This window comes from Bufo bufo, chromosome 6 (genome assembly GCF_905171765.1).
Source record: "Bufo bufo chromosome 6, aBufBuf1.1, whole genome shotgun sequence".
Taxonomy (NCBI): Eukaryota; Metazoa; Chordata; class Amphibia; order Anura; family Bufonidae; genus Bufo; species Bufo bufo.
Window position 1 is genome coordinate 4,567,758 of NC_053394.1, and position 17,666 is coordinate 4,585,423.

The 17,666-nt window shown below is 46.4% G+C and overlaps 1 protein-coding gene across 1 annotated transcript; it reads left to right on the forward strand.

Moving 5' to 3' along the window:
• Positions 1–12,162: 12,162 nt before the first annotated feature.
• Positions 12,163–17,300, forward strand: LOC121005338. Its single transcript, XM_040438010.1, has 2 exons — positions 12,163–13,913; positions 17,016–17,300. The coding sequence occupies exons 1-2, from the start codon at positions 12,527–12,529 to the stop codon at positions 17,018–17,020; spliced, it is 1,392 nt and encodes a 463-aa protein (XP_040293944.1). The 5' UTR covers positions 12,163–12,526; the 3' UTR covers positions 17,021–17,300.
• Positions 17,301–17,666: the final 366 nt, after the last annotated feature.

Below are 17,666 nucleotides of genomic sequence, written 5' to 3' on the forward strand. Positions count from 1 at the left end.
TCTAAAAACGCTCTGGGCAGCCTCAAAAAAGTGAGCAAGTCAATATTAGCACTTCAATGATCCACAGCTGCAGATCGATCACAGAATGAAGTCTTTTGGAGGAGTTAATCTGCCTAATCTCGCCCTAACGTCGCAGCTGCAACCTCTCCCTATGCTTGAATCAGCAGAGTGACATGCAGCGCTACGTGACCCAAGCTTATATCGAGGCTGGGTCACATGCTGCACTGGCCAATCACAGCCATGCCAATAGTAGGCAAGGCTGTGATGGCCTCTTGGGGCAAGTAGTATGACGCTTGTTGATTGGCTGCTTTGCAGCCTTTCAAAAAGCACCAAGAAAGCGCCGAACAGCGAACCCGAACACAGACTTTTACGAACTATACAGTTCGGGTTCGCTCATCCCTAGCCACTAACCATTTTTTGGAGAGGTCGGGTTCCAGGGAGCCAGCCCACCACACATTCCTGGTGAGCCTTCTGCACTTTATTTTACATCACAATTATTTTGTTTTTGATTGAATTTTTACAGGCAGGAGTCTGGAACGGCAATGGGGGGCGCGCTTTGCGCCCTCATACGCAAACCTATTTTTGGGTTGGTGGAAGGAGGCGTGTGTGTACCCGTCGCCGTTCTTCTGTGACTGTGTGGTGGCCTGGTACCGCTACATTGACGATATTCTGTTTTTTTGGCAGGGCTCTAAGGAGACTTGTGTTCAATTCATTGATACATTAAATGAAAACAATTTGAATATCCATCTAACATACACCATCTCGGAAGATGTAGTGGATTTCTTGGATCTAAGACTACGTAAAGAGGATGAACGGATTGTCACCTCTCTTTTTCGAAAGAGCACCGCTACCAACAGTTTGCTACACTATCTGAGTTTTCATCCGGCATATATGAAGAATGGAATACCGAAAGGTCAATTTCTCAGATTACGACGCAATTGCACTCGCTTGACTGATTTCAGGGCAGCCTCAGCAGATCTGTCATCACGGTTTCAGAACAGGGGTTACCCCAAGAAACGTATATCCCGTGCCTATGAGGACGCTAAGGGTTCGGATCGAACTAAGCTGTTCACCCCCAGGTCTAGAACTAGGGATGGTAAGATACATCTCATTACTCATTACAATAATCAGCGACAGCACTTTACAAGATTTTGGAGAACCACTGGTTTTTGCTCACGTCTGATCAAAAGCTGATGCCTTATGCGGACAACAAACCAAAAATTATTGCACGTAAAGCACCTTCTCTTAAAGATCAACTCGTACGGAGTCATTTTCAGCGTCCCACACGGGGACTGAATAGAGGAGTTAAATTGAGGGGCACACAGCCGTGTGGCCAATGTAATGTTTGCCCATTCATGTTGGGCAAGGACAACTTTTCAAAAGACAAGGAGTGCATACGCCTTAATCACTATGTCAATTGCCCCACTAGGAATATTGTATATGGAATCATTTGTCCATGTAAGAAATTATATGTGGGGAAAACTTCACAGGAATTGCGGAAACGGATCCAACAACATATGTCTAATATTGCTTTGGCTGCCCGGGACAGGGCTGAAAAGGAGAAACCTCTCACCTCTGTGGCTACACATTTCTTGGATCACCATGGTGGTAAGTATAATGGTCTGCAGGTGGTGGGCTTAGAAAAAGTCCATTACAATATTAGGGGTACACATATGACACAACGTACCCCTAATCCCGATGGATTTACAATTTAGATTGTCCCCGCACGGTCTTAATGAGGAACTTTTATTCACAGGTTTTTATGCTAGATAATTTATTGCATGTTTTATTTATACACATTCTTTGTTTTCTATTTTTTCTTTTTAGATATTTTTTGTTTTTGCACGTGACTATTTGTTCATCACTTTGGGTGTTGTCAGAACATCTTTCTCCTTTCCTTACCTGGAACAGCTCGACATTGATTACAAGGAATCCTCTGGATTGTCGGTTGAGATCCTTCTGTTTGGATATACAGTGAAGGATACACTACGTTTGCCCCATGTACACTTCTTGGACTGTATTTGGGGGAAAAATATGCAAAAAATATTAATACAAAGAATATACACTCACCTAAAGAATTATTAGTGCCGCCATACTAATACGGTGTTGGACCCCCTTTTGCCTTCAGAACGGCCTTAATTCTACGTGGCATTGATTCCACAAGGTGCTGATAGCATTCTTTAGAAATGTCGGCCCATATTAATAGGATAGCATCTTGCAGTTGATGGAGATTTGAGGGATGCACATCCAGGGTACGAAGCTCCCGTTCCACCACATCCCAAAGATGCTCTATTGGGTTGAGATCTGGTGACTGTGGGGCCATTTTAGTCCAGTGAACTCATTGTCATGTTCAAGAAACCAATGTGAAATGATTGGAGCTTTGTGACATGGTGCATTATCCTGCTGGAAGTAGCCATCAGAGGATGGATACATGTTCTCATTCTGTTTACGCCAAATTCGGACTCTACCATTTGAATGTCTCAACAGAAACCGAGACTCATCAAACCAGGCAACATTTTTCCAGTCTTCAACAGTCCAATTTTGGTGAGCTCGTGCAAATTGTAGCCTCTTTTTCCTATTTGTAGTGGAGATGAGTGGTACCTGGTGGGGTCTTCTGCTGTTGTAGCCCATCCGCCTCAAGGTTGTGCGTGTTGTGGCTTCACAAATGCTTTGCTGCAGACCTCGGTTGTAACGAGTGGTTATTTCAGCCAACGTTGCTCTTCTATCAGCTTGAATCAGTCGGCCCATTCTCCTCTGACCTCTAGCATCCACAAGGCATTTTTGCCCACAGGACTGCCGCATACTGGATGTTTTTCCCTTTTCACACCATTCTTTGTAAACCCTAGAAATGGTTGTGCGTGAAAATCCCAGTAACTGAGCAGATTGTGAAATACTCAGACCGGCCCGTCTGGCACCAACAACCATGCCACGCTCAAAATGGCTTAAATCACCTTTCTTTCCCATTCTGACATTCAGTTTGGAGTTCAGGAGATTGTCTTGACCAGGAGCACCCCCCTAAATGCATCGAAGCAACTGCCATGTGATTGGTTGACTAGATAATCGCATTAATGAGAAATAGAACAGGTGTTCCTAATAATTCTTTAGGTGGGTGTATATACAAAACATACAAAAATATATTAAAAAAACATATATAAATAATACAAATTAACCACTTCCCGCAACTGTAACGCCGAAAGGCGTCATTGCGGCGGCTCCCCCAGGCTACGCTAACGCCAATAGGCGTCATCTCGCGTGAGCCGAGATTTCCTGTGAACGCGCGCACACAGGCGCGCGCGCTCACAGGAACGGAAGGTAAGAGAGTTGATCTCCAGCCTGCCAGCGGCGATCGTTCGCTGGCAGGCTGGAGATGTGTTTTTTTTAACCCCTAACAGGTATATTAGACGCTGTTTTGATAACAGCGTCTAATATACCTGCTACCTGGTCCTCTGGTGGTCCCCTTTGTTTGGATCGACCACCAGAGGACACAGGTAGCTCAGTAAAGTAGCACCAAGCACCACTACAGTACACTACACCCCCCCCCCCCGTCACTTATTAACCCCTTATTAGCCCCTGATCATCCCTGATCACCCCATATAGACTCCCTGATCACCCCCCTGTCATTGATCACCCCCCTGTCATTGATCACCCCCCTGTAAAGCTCCATTCAGACGTCCGCATGATTTTTACGGATCCACTGATAGATGGATCGGATCCGCAAAACGCATCCGGACGTCTGAATGAAGCCTTACAGGGGCATGATCAATGATTGTGGTGATCACCCCATATAGACTCCCTGATCACCCCCCTGTCATTGATTACACCCCTGTCATTGATCACACCCCTGTCATTGATCACCCCCCTGTAAAGCTCCATTCAGATGTCCGCATGATTTTTACGGATCCACTGATAGATGGATCGGATCCGCAAAACGCATACGGACGTCTGAATGAAGCCTTACAGGGGCATGATCAATGACTGTGGTGATCACCCCCTGTCATTGATTACCCCCCTGTAAAGCTCCATTCAGATGTCCGCATGATTTTTACGGATGCACTGATAGATGGATCGGATCCGCAAAACGCATCCGGACGTCTGAATGAAGCCTTACAGGGGCATGATCAATGACTGTGGTGATCACCCCCCTGTCATTGATTACCCTCCTGTCATTGATTACCCCCCTGTAAAGCTCCATTCAGACGTCCGCATGATTTTTACGGATCCACTGATAGATGGATCGGATCCGCAAAACGCATCCGGACGTCTGAATGAAGCCTTACAGGGGCATGCTCAATGACTGTGGTGATCACCCCATATAGACTCCCTGATCACCCCCCTGTCAAGCTCCATTCAGATGTCCGCATGATTTTTACGGATGCACTGATAGATGGATCGGATCCGCAAAACGCATACGGACGTCTGAATGAAGCCTTACACGGGCGTGATCAATGACTGTGGTTATCACCCCATATAGACTCCCTGATCACCTCCCTGTCATTGATTACCCTCCTGTCATTGATTACCCCCCTGTAAAGCTCCATTCAGACGTCCGCATGATTTTTACGGATCCACTGATAGATGGATCGGATCCGCAAAACGCATCCGGACGTCTGAATGAAGCCTTACAGGGGCATGATCAATGACTGTGGTGATCACCCCATATAGACTCCCTGATCACCCCCCTGTCATTGATTACCCCCCTGTAAAGCTCCATTCAGATGTCCGCATGATTTTTACGGATGCACTGATAGATGGATCGGATCCGCAAAACGCATACGGACGTCTGAATGAAGCCTTACAGGGGCGTGATCAATGACTGTGGTTATCACCCCATATAGACTCCCTGATCACCCCCCTGTCATTGATCACCCCCCCCTGTCATTGATCACCCCCCCTGTCATTGATCACCCCTCTGTAAGGCTCCATTCAGACATTTTTTTGGCCCAAGTTAGCGGAATTATTATTTTTTTTTCTTACAAAGTCTCATATTCCACTAACTTGTGTCAAAAAATAAAATCTCACATGAACTCACCATACCCCTCACGGAAACCAAATGCGTAAAAATTTTTAGACATTTATATTCCAGACTTCTTCTCACGCTTTAGGGCCCCTAGAATGCCAGGGCAGTATAAATACCCCACATGTGACCCCATTTCGGAAAGAAGACACCCCCAGGTATTCCGTGAGGGGCATATTGAGTCCATGAAAGATTGAAATTTTTGTCCCAAGTTAGCGGAACGGGAGACTTTGTGAGAAAAAAATTAAAAATATCAATTTCCGCTAACTTGTGCCAAAAAAAAAAAATTTCTATGAACTCGCCATGCCCCTCATTGAATACCTTGGGGTGTCTTCTTTCCAAAATGGGGTCACATGTGGGGTATTTATACTGCCCTGGCATTCTAGGGGCCCCAAAGCGTGAGAAGAAGTCTGGTATCCAAATGTCTAAAAATGCCCTCCTAAAAGGAATTTGGGCACCTTTGCGCATCTAGGCTGCAATAAAGTGTCACACATCTGGTATCGCCGTACTCAGGAGAAGTTGGGGAATGTGTTTTGGGGTGTCGTTTTACATATACCCATGCTGGGTGAGAGAAATATCTTGGTCAAATGCCAACTTTGTATAAAAAAATGGGAAAAGTTGTCTTTTGCCAAGATATTTCTCTCACCCAGCAAGGGTATATGTAAAATGACACCCCAAAACACATTCCCCAACTTCTCCTGAATACGGCGATACCACATGTGTGACACTTTTTTGCAGCCTAGGTGGGCAAAGGGGCCCATATTCCAAAGAGCACCTTTAGGATTTCACAGGTCATTTACCTACTTACCACACATTAGGGCCCCTGGAAAATGCCAGGGCAGTATAACTACCCCACAAGTGACCCCATTTTGGAAAGAAGACACCCCAAGGTATTCCGTGAGGGGCATGGCAAGTTCCTAGAATCTTTTATTTTTTGTCACAAGTTAGTGGAAAATGCAGATTTTTTTTTTTTTTTTTTTTTTCATACAAAGTCTCATATTCCACTAACTTGTGACAAAAAATAAAAACTTCCATGAACTCACTATGCCCATCAGCGAATACCTTGGGGTCTCTTCTTTCCAAAATGGGGTCACTTGTGGGGTAGTTATACTGCCCTGGCATTCTAGGGGCCCAAATGTGTGGTAAGGAGTTTGAAATCAAATTCTGTAAAAAATGACGAGTGAAATCCGAAAGGTGCTCTTTGGAATATGGGCCCCTTTGCCCACCTAGGCTGCAAAAAAGTGTCACACATCTGGTATCCCCGTACTCAGGAGAAGGTGGGGAATGTGTTTTGGGGTGTCATTTTACATATACCCATGCTGGGTGAGAGAAATATCTTGGCAAAAGACAACTTTTCCCATTTTTTTATACAAAGTTGGCATTTGACCAAGATATTTATCTCACCCAGCATGGGTATATGTAAAAAGACACCCCAAAACACATTCCTCAACTTCTCCTGAATACAGAGATACCAGATGTGTGACACTTTTTTGCAGCCTAGGTGGGCAAAGGGGCCCATATTCCAAAGAGCACCTTTCGGATTTCACAGGTCATTTTTTACAGAATTTGATTTCAAACTCCTTACCACACATTTGGGCCCCTAGAATGCCAGGGCAGTATAACTACCCCACAAGTGACCCCATTTTGGAAAGAAGAGACCCCAAGGTATTTCGTGATGGGCATAGTGAGTTCATAGAAGTTTTTATTTTTTGTCACAAGTTAGTGGAATATGAGACTTTGTAGGAAAAAAATAAAAATAAAAAAAAATCATCATTTTCCGCTAACTTGTGACAAAAAATAAAAAGTTCTATGAACTCACTATGCCCATCAGCGAATACCTTAGGGTGTGTACTTTCCGAAATGGGGTCATTTGTGGGGTGTTTGTACTGTCTGGGCATTGTAGAACCTCAGGAAACATGACAGGTGCTCAGAAAGTCAGAGCTGCTTCAAAAAGCGGAAATTCACATTTTTGTACCATAGTTTGTAAACGCTATAACTTTTACCCAAACCATTTTTTTTTTACCCAAACATTTTTTTTTTATCAAAGACATGTAGAACTATAAATTTAGAGCAAAATTTCTATATGGATCTCGTTTTTTTTTGCAAAATTTTACAACTGAAAGTGAAAAATGTCATTTTTTTGCAAAAAAAATCGTTAAATTTCGATTAATAACAAAAAAAGTAAAAATGTCAGCAGCAATGAAATACCACCAAATGAAAGCTCTATTAGTGAGAAGAAAAGGAGGTAAAATTCATTTGGGTGGTAAGTTGCATGACCGAGCAATAAACGGTGAAAGTAGTGTAGTGCCGATTTGTAAAAAAGGGCCTGGTCTTTAGGGGGGTATAAACCTGTGGTCCTTAAGTGGTTAATAATTAAATAATAAACAAACTTAGGGTCACTAATTAAATCACAAAATAAGAGCTATAAATCATGCAGTTCAATAAATTTACATAGGTTAAGCAATATGAGTAATAATAATATTTTACATATAAACTGATAGTGTAATGAAAGTGAAGGGTTAATTTAAGATACTTATGTAGCCCTTTTTTATATAAATTAATTATGGTCACCAATAATGTGTATTAAATAAATCACTCTATTATATCATTCATTAGTTGGAGTGAATGGATTTTAGTTTTTCTTTATTTTATTATTTTTGTTCATCTGTCTTTTGGTTTTATGTTTTTGTGATTTTTGAGCACAACCCTTTATGCACTTACATAGGATTCGAAGTTCTCATTGGGATTTAAGTATTGTTTATATATCTTAGTTATCCCCATCTGTCCGCTTCTTTTTTCTCTCTTTCTCCGCTTTGTCCCCTCGCCCACAAGGGTTTTCTTTCTATGCGCAGACTGCGCTTCCACCTTGTCATGCGGCTTCCGGCATATGGCACGCAGCAAGTGCCTCCTGAGCCTGCGCGATCTGCTGTTTCCGCTATTTGGAACGCAGTACGCGCTGGCTCGGCGGCACGCATGAGCGGACGGCACTTCCGGTCGCAGTCTGTCTCGGCGTCCATCAGCTGCCATGCCGATCCTCCACTAAAGGTAATATGCCTTCCTCTCCTCCTCCTCTCTCCCTCTCCCCCCCCATAGGGTGAAAATTATCATCATTGATCTCTATGTATATATATATTAGTTTACATGCCATTTAGGAACAGGCACCCCTGAGGAAGCCACCAGAGCCTGGCGATACACGTTGGGCTTCTTTCCTGACCACCACGCATACCCCCACCATGCTACCTCAATGATAAGTATTTCAGTCCTCCATTTTTGTTGATGGATCTCATGCACTTTAAATTGTAATACATTTATCCATGTGGGGGCATGTTCATGGCTTTGTGGTGACTAGTCAGGGTGGTATGTGTACATGTTTGGTTAACATGGCCCTGATTTATTGTATACAATTATTTTAAGCTATTTTTTGTTTTGTCTGTTGCTTTGAATAAATTTGATATATTTTTAGATGTGCGGCTCTTATCTCGGTATTCTTTTTCTCTTTCTTTGAACTATAGTGTGGGGGGGTTGTCATAGTGGTGAACAAATATTTTGTGTATTCCCTACTAATATCAATATACATTAATCATGATGTTAATCATGATATTATCATCATGGAATTGGGCCTACTAAGCGTGTTAATCATATAGTACATGACAACCTCTTGCTAACAAAGCTAGAACCAGCCCTGGACCTCAGAGATCTCCCCATTCATTGCTCCACTAGATTCATATCAAGCTAAAATCCCAAGGGGCGTGTCTTGTCAGCTACAGCTAAGAGGGCGTGTCTCAGCGCTCCCTATCACAGCTCAGGAGGCGGGTCTCAGCGCTCCCTATCACAGCTCAGGAGGCGGGTCTCAGCGCTCCCTATCACAGCTCAGGGGGCGTGTCTCAGCGCTCCCTATCACAGCTCAGGAGTCGGGTCTCAGCGCTCCCTATCACAGCTCAGGAGGCGTGTCTCAGCGCTCCCTATCACAGCTCAGGAGGCGTGTCTCAGCGCTCCCTATCACAGCTCAGGAGGCGTGTCTCAGCGCTCCCTATCACAGCTCAGGAGGCGTGTCTCAGCGCTCCCTATCACAGCTCAGGAGGCGTGTCTCAGCGCTCCCTATCACAGCTCAGGAGGCGTGTCTCAGCGCTCCCTATCACAGCTCAGGGGGCGTGTCTCAGCGCTCCCTATCACAGCTCAGGGGGCGTGACTCAGCACTCCCTATCACAGCTCAGGAGCCAGTTGAAGGATGAAACTGAGCATGTGCGGCCATCTCAGTGAGCAGGTCAAAGAAATAAAGAAAATGCGAACAGCAGGTGGCGCTATACAAAGAAATTTTATTCAATAACTCAGTGGCTATGCAAATTTTTTTATTTCATGCAATTACAAAAGTATTCAAATCCAGGTGCTGGTTTGAAAGTTGCAGAATATTTTTCATAGGACAACACCTTTAATATCTTTGCTTTCTCCTCATTGCTGCAACTTCAGATTTATACTTTTTACCATTTATATAATTGAAGGGTTAGTTTTGCTCTCGTTGGCAATGAATCTCTTGGTCTCCAGTTTGGCTGCTTTTATTTGTCTTTTTTTCCTAATATTTTCTTCGTCGTTTTTCAATGCTTCCTCGTTACCCTCCTGTTTTAGTGATTCAATTGCTTTCTTTTCATCTTTATATTGTTGGTGTGTGGGGGAGGGGCAGAATTATTGCATTGTGAGTTTGCAACGTGTGAATTATGGATCAGATAGTGTGGAATCCCTGTGCCTAATAACTCCACAAAGTAGGATTCTGGAATAGAAGGCAGCTGACCTACTGGGTGGGACACAAGGTCAAAAAACTTCCAAGTAGACAAGAGAGAGCCTCAGGAAAGCAGACATGCAGAGACAGACTCTGGAACACGTGAGACTTTGTGATGATTTCTGGAACTCAGACAAACCACAGGAAGCCAGTAATAACGTCAGGGGCGAGTACACACATTGCAGAGGCTGAAAGAACTGGAACACACCAGATCAAAGCGCATACAGACTTGGCGATGACTTCTGGAGCCCAGACACACTTTGCAGAACACACAAGGCATAAGTTCAGGAGCAAATAGGAGGCACAGATAATGATGCAAACACATCAGCACAGCCAGGGTTTGGACAAACACCCCAGAAAGAACTAATCAAGCTATTCCTGATTCTCTATGGATTAAAAGTCGCTTTGACCCAGATAAAAAAGCAAAAACACACATCTGGTACATTTCAGGAGTCTGTATTGAATAACGTAAAAAGTCTATGGGATAAGGTACCACCTAGAAAGGAGAATGTAAACGTGAACGTTTGGCAGTAGAGACCCTAAGAAAAATGAAAATATCTTCTAAAAAAGCAGATAAGCCCCGGCTATTGTTGTGATGAATAAGTCTATGTAAATTGCAGAAGCCTTTAGACAGTTGGCAGATACCAACGTCTATAGGAAACTCAAAGAAATATAAAGGGGCAGTAACATGCTAAAACATAACCTTTAATAATATTGTGTAAAATCTCACTAAGAGAAAGGACCCTTACATACATATACTGGCAGCTAGATCGCACGGTCTACATATATGTGCTAGAGCGCACCCTAGAGGCCCCAAAACGAAGCCCCCTTGAGTGGGTGCTAGGTCTAGCTGAACACCAATGAGATGGAAACGGAGACACAGACTAACACATGTGTATGCGCCTGTATGACGACAGAGTGCACAGTGGGAAACAGAGGTCAGTGTCTCATGTATCCATACCCTGTCAAGTAATGTACCTTGTCAAAAATGGGAAGGTCTTACCGGTTTGATGCAGGGTCAGTTCTGTTCACCCGGCTACAGATGTTAGGCCAGATTAATTTATCAAAAAAGAGGAACGGGTCCAAGGTCAGATGTGGTAATTGTTAGGGAAGCCTCAAGGAACTAAACTATCCCTGTAATTCCCTACTTGACCTGATAGACCCTAGTGACCTCCTAACACGGGGTCCTTGCACCGCAAGGGGTGGCCCAATCCGAAACCTCACCCTAGGCTCAAGTCCCTACGCCGCCCTGCACAGGTGTGTACCTAGAGGCAAAACATGGACACCTAAGCTGGTGAGAAAAAATGATGTACAAAAGAAAGAAAAGGTGAATAAATCTCAAGGTCTGCACTTAAGAAAAACGAGGCCCCTTGAATCATCGGGGGACAAAAGGGCTATGTTATGATATACCTTCTCTATTAAAAGGGCGTATGATGGGCCTAAACTGGAAGGAGTAGAAAAAGTGCAGACCAAACAGTTCTAAAGTCTCAGTATCCCTTGAGGGCGTATGGCATGTATCCGGGACACAGGCATCAGAGGTCAAAACGCCAGAGAGCGGTCAGCATTAATCTGCATTATTGCTTGTAAAGCACATAACATATAAGCCTAGTAAGGGGAATGGTCAAGCAGAGATAATATCACATGCCTTAAAAAGTGGTATGTAAATTGCAGAAGCCTTTAGACACTTGGCAGATAACAACGTCTATAGGAAACTCCCGGGGGATCCAACCAATGCATTTAAAAAGGAGATTGATGTTTTTTTGGAAGACAGAAAGGACAACGGCATTAATGATGCCAAGACTGTAAAAGCCCTGAGTAGTTTGTACCCCAAGATTCTGATACTTTATCTGCTGCCAAAGGTTCACAAGAATTTGGATTTTATTTCAAGACACGGAGGCTCTTATTGCATCATCTTTCTTTACTGAAAGCCACAGCAGCAAAGAAAAACTGAAAACAAATTTACATATTGCCATAGCAACCGTCCCTCCCACCTTAGTCCTGTATATAATGTCCACAAGCCCCTAACACTTCCTCTTTCTTTGCTGCTGCCACAGAGCTAAGTACCTGTTTGTCTAGCAGCATATTTCTGATTTATTGTATGGTATATGTATATATATTTTGTTGATCTTATTCGTTTTGGGTGCCTGGGGCACTTAGATTTATTTGTCTACAGGCATTTCAGTATCTTTCCCCTATTTTAGGTGCCGTTATTCTGTCTCCCTTTCCCTCCCTGGGAAGGGGGGAGGGAAATATTTTGCTGTCCTGCCGCAATGGCTGGGATCTGAGGGGCTTATTGATTGTTCTTTCTGGGACACACACTCTCTTTTCCTCTCTCCCCTTCACTTACCCTGTGGGGGGGGGGGGGGGGGGGGAATCCGAGCTCTCTCTCTCTGCTTTTTCATCCTCTTGCAGCTGCTTACTAGCTTAGTCCCGTAGTCTCGCGGGATCTCGGCCGGCCACGAGATTTCGGCGGCCATTTTGTAGTAGCCTATCTCTTGTTTTCTATCCATCTGCCTATTACCTTTTCCCTCTGGTTTTTCTTCTTGTTCCGATTTTAGCCACGCCCCCTCCCTGCTTCTCAGTGTGGTTTCTTCCTGCTCTCTCCCTGCTCCTTCTCACTGCTGGGTGACTACCCACTGTGAGTTTTTCTCTCCTTCCCTCAGGTTAGGTGTGTTATCCCCTGGTATTTACTGCCCCTCACTATATTATAGGCCTGATAGTGAATCATTAACACTGCAATGTTGTCTCATCCCTCTGGCCATACCCCTTCACAGAGCTTGGAAGCAGGCAGAGACTCCGTCTCCTCACCTAATCCTGCACCTGGTGGCTCCGCTTTTTCTGCGGATGCTTTCCAGCGTTCTGTCTCTGAGGCCATCATGGCCGCTATGGGCTCCGTTACCACGTCCCTTACCAAATCCATCTCGGATGCCCTCTATGCTCGCCCTACTGTCTTCAGTGACACGGCGCAGCCAGATTTACCTGTACCTCACGCCTCCAGAACAAACTTGATTGGTGAGTCCAATGCCACCCCTGAGAGCGCGACCTCGCGCAAGAGAGCCTCATCCCGCCAGGCAGAACGGGCGAGGAATTGGAAGTGCGCCAGAGCACAAACTGAGTTAGAGATCGACTCTGATGTCGACTCTGAGGAGGAGGTTAGATGTGAGGATATGGATTACCCTGATGGAGATCTGTCTGATTATGCCCCGGCCGATCCTATTGCGGCTCCCATCCCGACGCCTCCTGGCGTTTCATCTGCGGATGTTTTTCAAGGACCATCTGGTGTCTTAACCGACCCTCTAGGGGATCCCCTTTTTGACCCTGACAGTCTCCACCACCCCAGATCCGCCGAATGGCTCCTGCTTGATCACGTAGCCCAATACCTGGAGGCACGTGTACGTTGCCCTCTGTCTAAGGAGGCGCGTAACAAGCTGAAGGCCGAGTGCCCTAGACCCATTATTGCAAACAAGGTCTGCGAGACCCCATCTGTGGACCCCAAAATGGTCCAGTTTTTAGCAAAATCTGGGTGGAACCCTAGAAGGGGTTTGGAATCGGCCCTTAAAGCGTGCCAGGACAAGCTCCTGGACGTCTTTGGTCCGTTGACAAAAATTTTTGAGATGGCGGAAATCGCCAGAGAGGCTAATACGCCCATGGATCCGGAAGAACTCCGGGGATGGGCCCAGCGAGCCATATGTATTGCGGGCAATGCCAATAGTTCCCTGTCGATAGAACGGCGTAAAGCTATTCTGTTCAAAATTGACCCAAAGCTAGTCAATCTTGCCCTCACTGAGGCCGCAGGTGAAGCACAGGGTCTTTTGTTTGGAGAGCCCTTCATTAAGGACATGGGCAGATTCGTGGGTGCCTTTACTGCTCTGGACAAGGCACAGTCGTCCATGAGGAGAGTGTTCCAGAGCCGTTTTTCCTCAAGGGCCGGCAGTTACAGGGGCCGTTCGGCCGGCCGCTCTTCATTCCACGCCCGTAGTTCGGGTAGAGGCTCCTACTGTCAAAGACCTTTCTCTCAGCGACCCTCCTTCCAGGATTCCAGGCAGTCGCAAAGTTTCTTCCCGTCCCGAGGTGCACCTAGCCGCAGGCCTTTCAGAGGAGGTTTCGGATTCCGTCGTCCCCTTGGTAAGTCTCCCTCATCTTCCTTTTTCTCCAGTTTGTGTAGGGGGCAGACTCCAACTTTTTTTCTCATGCCTGGGAGTCGATCACATCAGACGGTTGGGTTCTATCCACAATACGGGGATTCCAGATAGAACTGGCCCAGGTCCCACATCATATCCCGTTTCCCCCTCCTATCCCATCCTCCGGGGCCACGTCTCAGGCCATAGACAAGGAACTAACAGAACTCTTTCACAAGAACGCCATCGAGCAGGTCCCGTTCTCTTCAGTGGGCCTGCTCAGCAGTATCTTCCTCGTACGGAAGAAAGGGGGACAGATGCGCCCCGTCATAAATCTCAAACCCTTGAACAGATTTGTGCGCTACAGGCACTTCAAGATGGAGGGTATTCACCTCCTCAGGGATCTGCTCCTCAAGGGAGATTGGATGGTGAAATTAGATCTGAAGGACGCCTATCTCACCGTACCGGTCGCTGTTCCCTCCAGGGACCTTCTCTGTTTCCGTTGGAAAGGGCAGATATGGCGTTTCTCTTGCCTCCCCTTAGGCCTGTCGTCGGCCCCTTGGTGCTTCACCAAGCTTATGCGTCCGGTAGTGGCTTGGCTCCGCAGTCGCGGAATCAGGTTGATCATCTACCTGGACGATATACTGCTAATGGATCAGGATCCTTCTGTTCTTCTTTCTCAGTTGCAGGTGACGATGGATCTTCTATCTCGATTGGGTTTCCTCATCAACCACGAGAAGTCTTTATTGACTCCCTCCAGAGTTATGGAATTCCTCGGTTTCTCAGTGGATTCCGTCTCGGAGACTCTCAGCCTTCCCCAGTCAAAACTCCGGTCCATCCGCAAAGAACTACGCAAGACGTTGGTTACCCCCCGTATTACACTTCGCCATCTGGCTCGGATCATAGGACTCCTCTCCTCTTCAATTCAGGCGGTGTTTCCGGCCCCCCTCCACTACCGGGCTCTTCAGCGCCTGAAACACGCACACCTTCAATCCGGTGCCTCATACGCGGACACGATCTCGCTGGATTCGGAAACTCGGGACGAGCTGCATTGGTGGATTTCGAATCTTCAGGCTTGGAATGGGAAGGCGATTTGCGGTCCGCGCCCGGACTTCACGATAGACTCAGACGCCAGTCTGCTCGGGTGGGGGGCCCATTGCGACGGAGTCTCCACCGGAGGACGTTGGTCTCAGGAGGAAGCCTCACTCCATATCAACGCCCTGGAGCTGTTAGCCGGATCTTTCGCCATCCGCAGTTTTGCCAAGGACATCGCCAGTGCCTGCATTCGCCTTCGTATGGACAATGTGTCTGCTGCCCGGTATGTCAACTTCATGGGAGGTACCCACTCCAGCATGTTGTCTCATTTGGCCAAGGAGTTCTGGTCTTTCTGTCTCAACCAGGAAATTTGGGTAGTGGCGGAGTATCTGCCTGGTCTGCAGAATGTCCAAGCGGACTGGAACTCTCGTTACCTCAGGGATGGCAGCGATTGGAAGTTAGATGGGCTGGTGTTCTCAGAAATCTCATCCATCTGGGGTCCATTCTATATCGACCTATTTGCCTCTCGGTTGAACGCTCAGCTACCGCGCTTCTTCAGTTGGCGACCGGATCCGGATGCAGAGGCAGTGGACGCATTCCTGCAGGATTGGCACGGACCTCTCCTCTACGCTTTTCCACCGTTCGCGATGCTTCCCCGGGTCTTGACTCAGGTGCGGTATCAACAAGCGGAGTTGGTGTTGATTGTGCCGTTTTGGACTTCCCAGTCGTGGTTTCCTCACCTGCTGGACCTACTCATCCTACCACCGATTCTTCTTCCAGACTACCCAGATCTTCTCCTAGACTCCGGAGACGCGCGACATCCACTACTGTTAGAAGGATCTCTCCGCCTGCTGGCATGCAGAATATCGGGCGCCTCAGCCAAAGCGAGGATCTTTCGGATGCAGCTCATAGACTCTTGGAACAGTCGTGGGCTCCGGGCACCAGGAGGGCCTATAGAGCGGCCTGGGGATCATGGTCTGGTTGGTGCGTGGCACGAGGTGTGGATCCCCTTTCAGCCTCTGTATCACACGTCCTAGAGTTTTTGACATCATTATTTGAGGAAGGTAAGGCGTATCGTACGATAAATCTCTTCCGGTCTGCGATTTCTTCCTTCCACCAGTCATTCGAAGGACGTCCTGCGGGTCAACATCCCCTGGTATGCCGTCTCCTCAAGGGATCTCGTATGTCTCGGCCTCCTCGGCCTCGTTTTTCTTCTACCTGGGATGTTTCCTTGGTTTTAGATCTCTTCTCTACTTGGCCATCTAATTCTCAACTTTCCCTTCGCCAGCTCTCGGCCAAACTGGTTACCCTCTTTTGCCTTATCTCTTGCAAGAGGGTCTCAGATGTCAGGGCTTTAGATTTTGACGCCAGGTCTTTTTCGCCGGAGGGAGTCACTTTCAATATTTCCCGTCGGACCAAGACACATATCCGTTCAGTTTCTTATCCCAGTTTTCCGGCTTTTCCGAACCTTTGCCCGGTCGATTGTCTCCGGGAGTATGAGACTAGGACCTCCTTGCATAGATCTGCGGGGATCCCTCAGTTGTTTCTCTCATATCGACGTCCGTTTGCCCCGGTTTCTACTCCTACGCTGGCGCGTTGGGTTAAATGGACTATGTCCCTAGAAGGTGTGGATACCTCTGTCTTCACGGCCCATTCTACTAGGAGTGCTGCTTCCACCTCTATGTTGGTGTCTGGGGCTCGTCTAGAGGACATCATGAAGATCGCCTACTGGTCTCGGGCTTCTACTTTTAAGGAATTCTATTTTCGCCCGTCTCTACATGCTTTTTCTTCAGTTATTTTACAGCTTTAAACTTGCAATAAGAGCCTCCGTGTCTTGAAATAAAATTATGGGATTTTACTAGTTTATGATGTAAAGTCATGATTTTATGAAAGACACGGAGGCGAGTATTGCCCTCCCTTTTAGGTATTTCCCCCCCTTGGGTTATTGTTTATTATGATGTACAGTTTCTTTTGTGATATTCTGTATTATTGTGTTTTTTCTTGCTGATTTGTCGTGCTTGCACGTGTCGTCCAGATGGAGCATTCTCTTTCACATATTTTCTTTTCTTTGTAGGATGAATCCGCTGATGGATTATTCCCGCTCGTTTCTGTTATGTAGCTTCGGCCTGTTCCAGTTCTAAGGTTGCGGGATCAGAGGTCTACCTTTTTTCCAGAGGTTCTGGAAGAAGACTGCTGTTGTCTCTTCTGAGATGTTTCAAGTTCGTATGGTTCCGGTTTCATGCGGTTCAGTTTGGAGTATACAGTGTCCGGTCCGGTTGGAGTGGCATCCGCCAAGAAAGAGGAAGTGTTAGGGGCTTGTGGACATTATATACAGGACTAAGGTGGGAGGGACGGTTGCTATGGCAATATGTAAATTTGTTTTCAGTTTTTCTTTGCTGCTGTGGCTTTCAGTAAAGAAAGATGATGCAATACTCGCCTCCGTGTCTTTCATAAAATCATGACTTTACGTCATAAACTAGTAAAATCCCATAATTCTCCTCCTGGACATCCAATAGTGTCCTGCACTGACCAGCTGCCGCAGCCTCTAGTAATCTATCTGGATTCTCCTCCTGGACGTCCAATAGTGTCCTGCACTGACCCGCTGCCGCAGCCTCTAGTGATCTATCTAGATTCTCCTCCTGGACGTCCAATAGTGTCCTGCACTGACCCGCTGCCGCAGCCTTTAGTGGTCTATCTGGATTCTCCTCCTGGACGTCCAATAGTG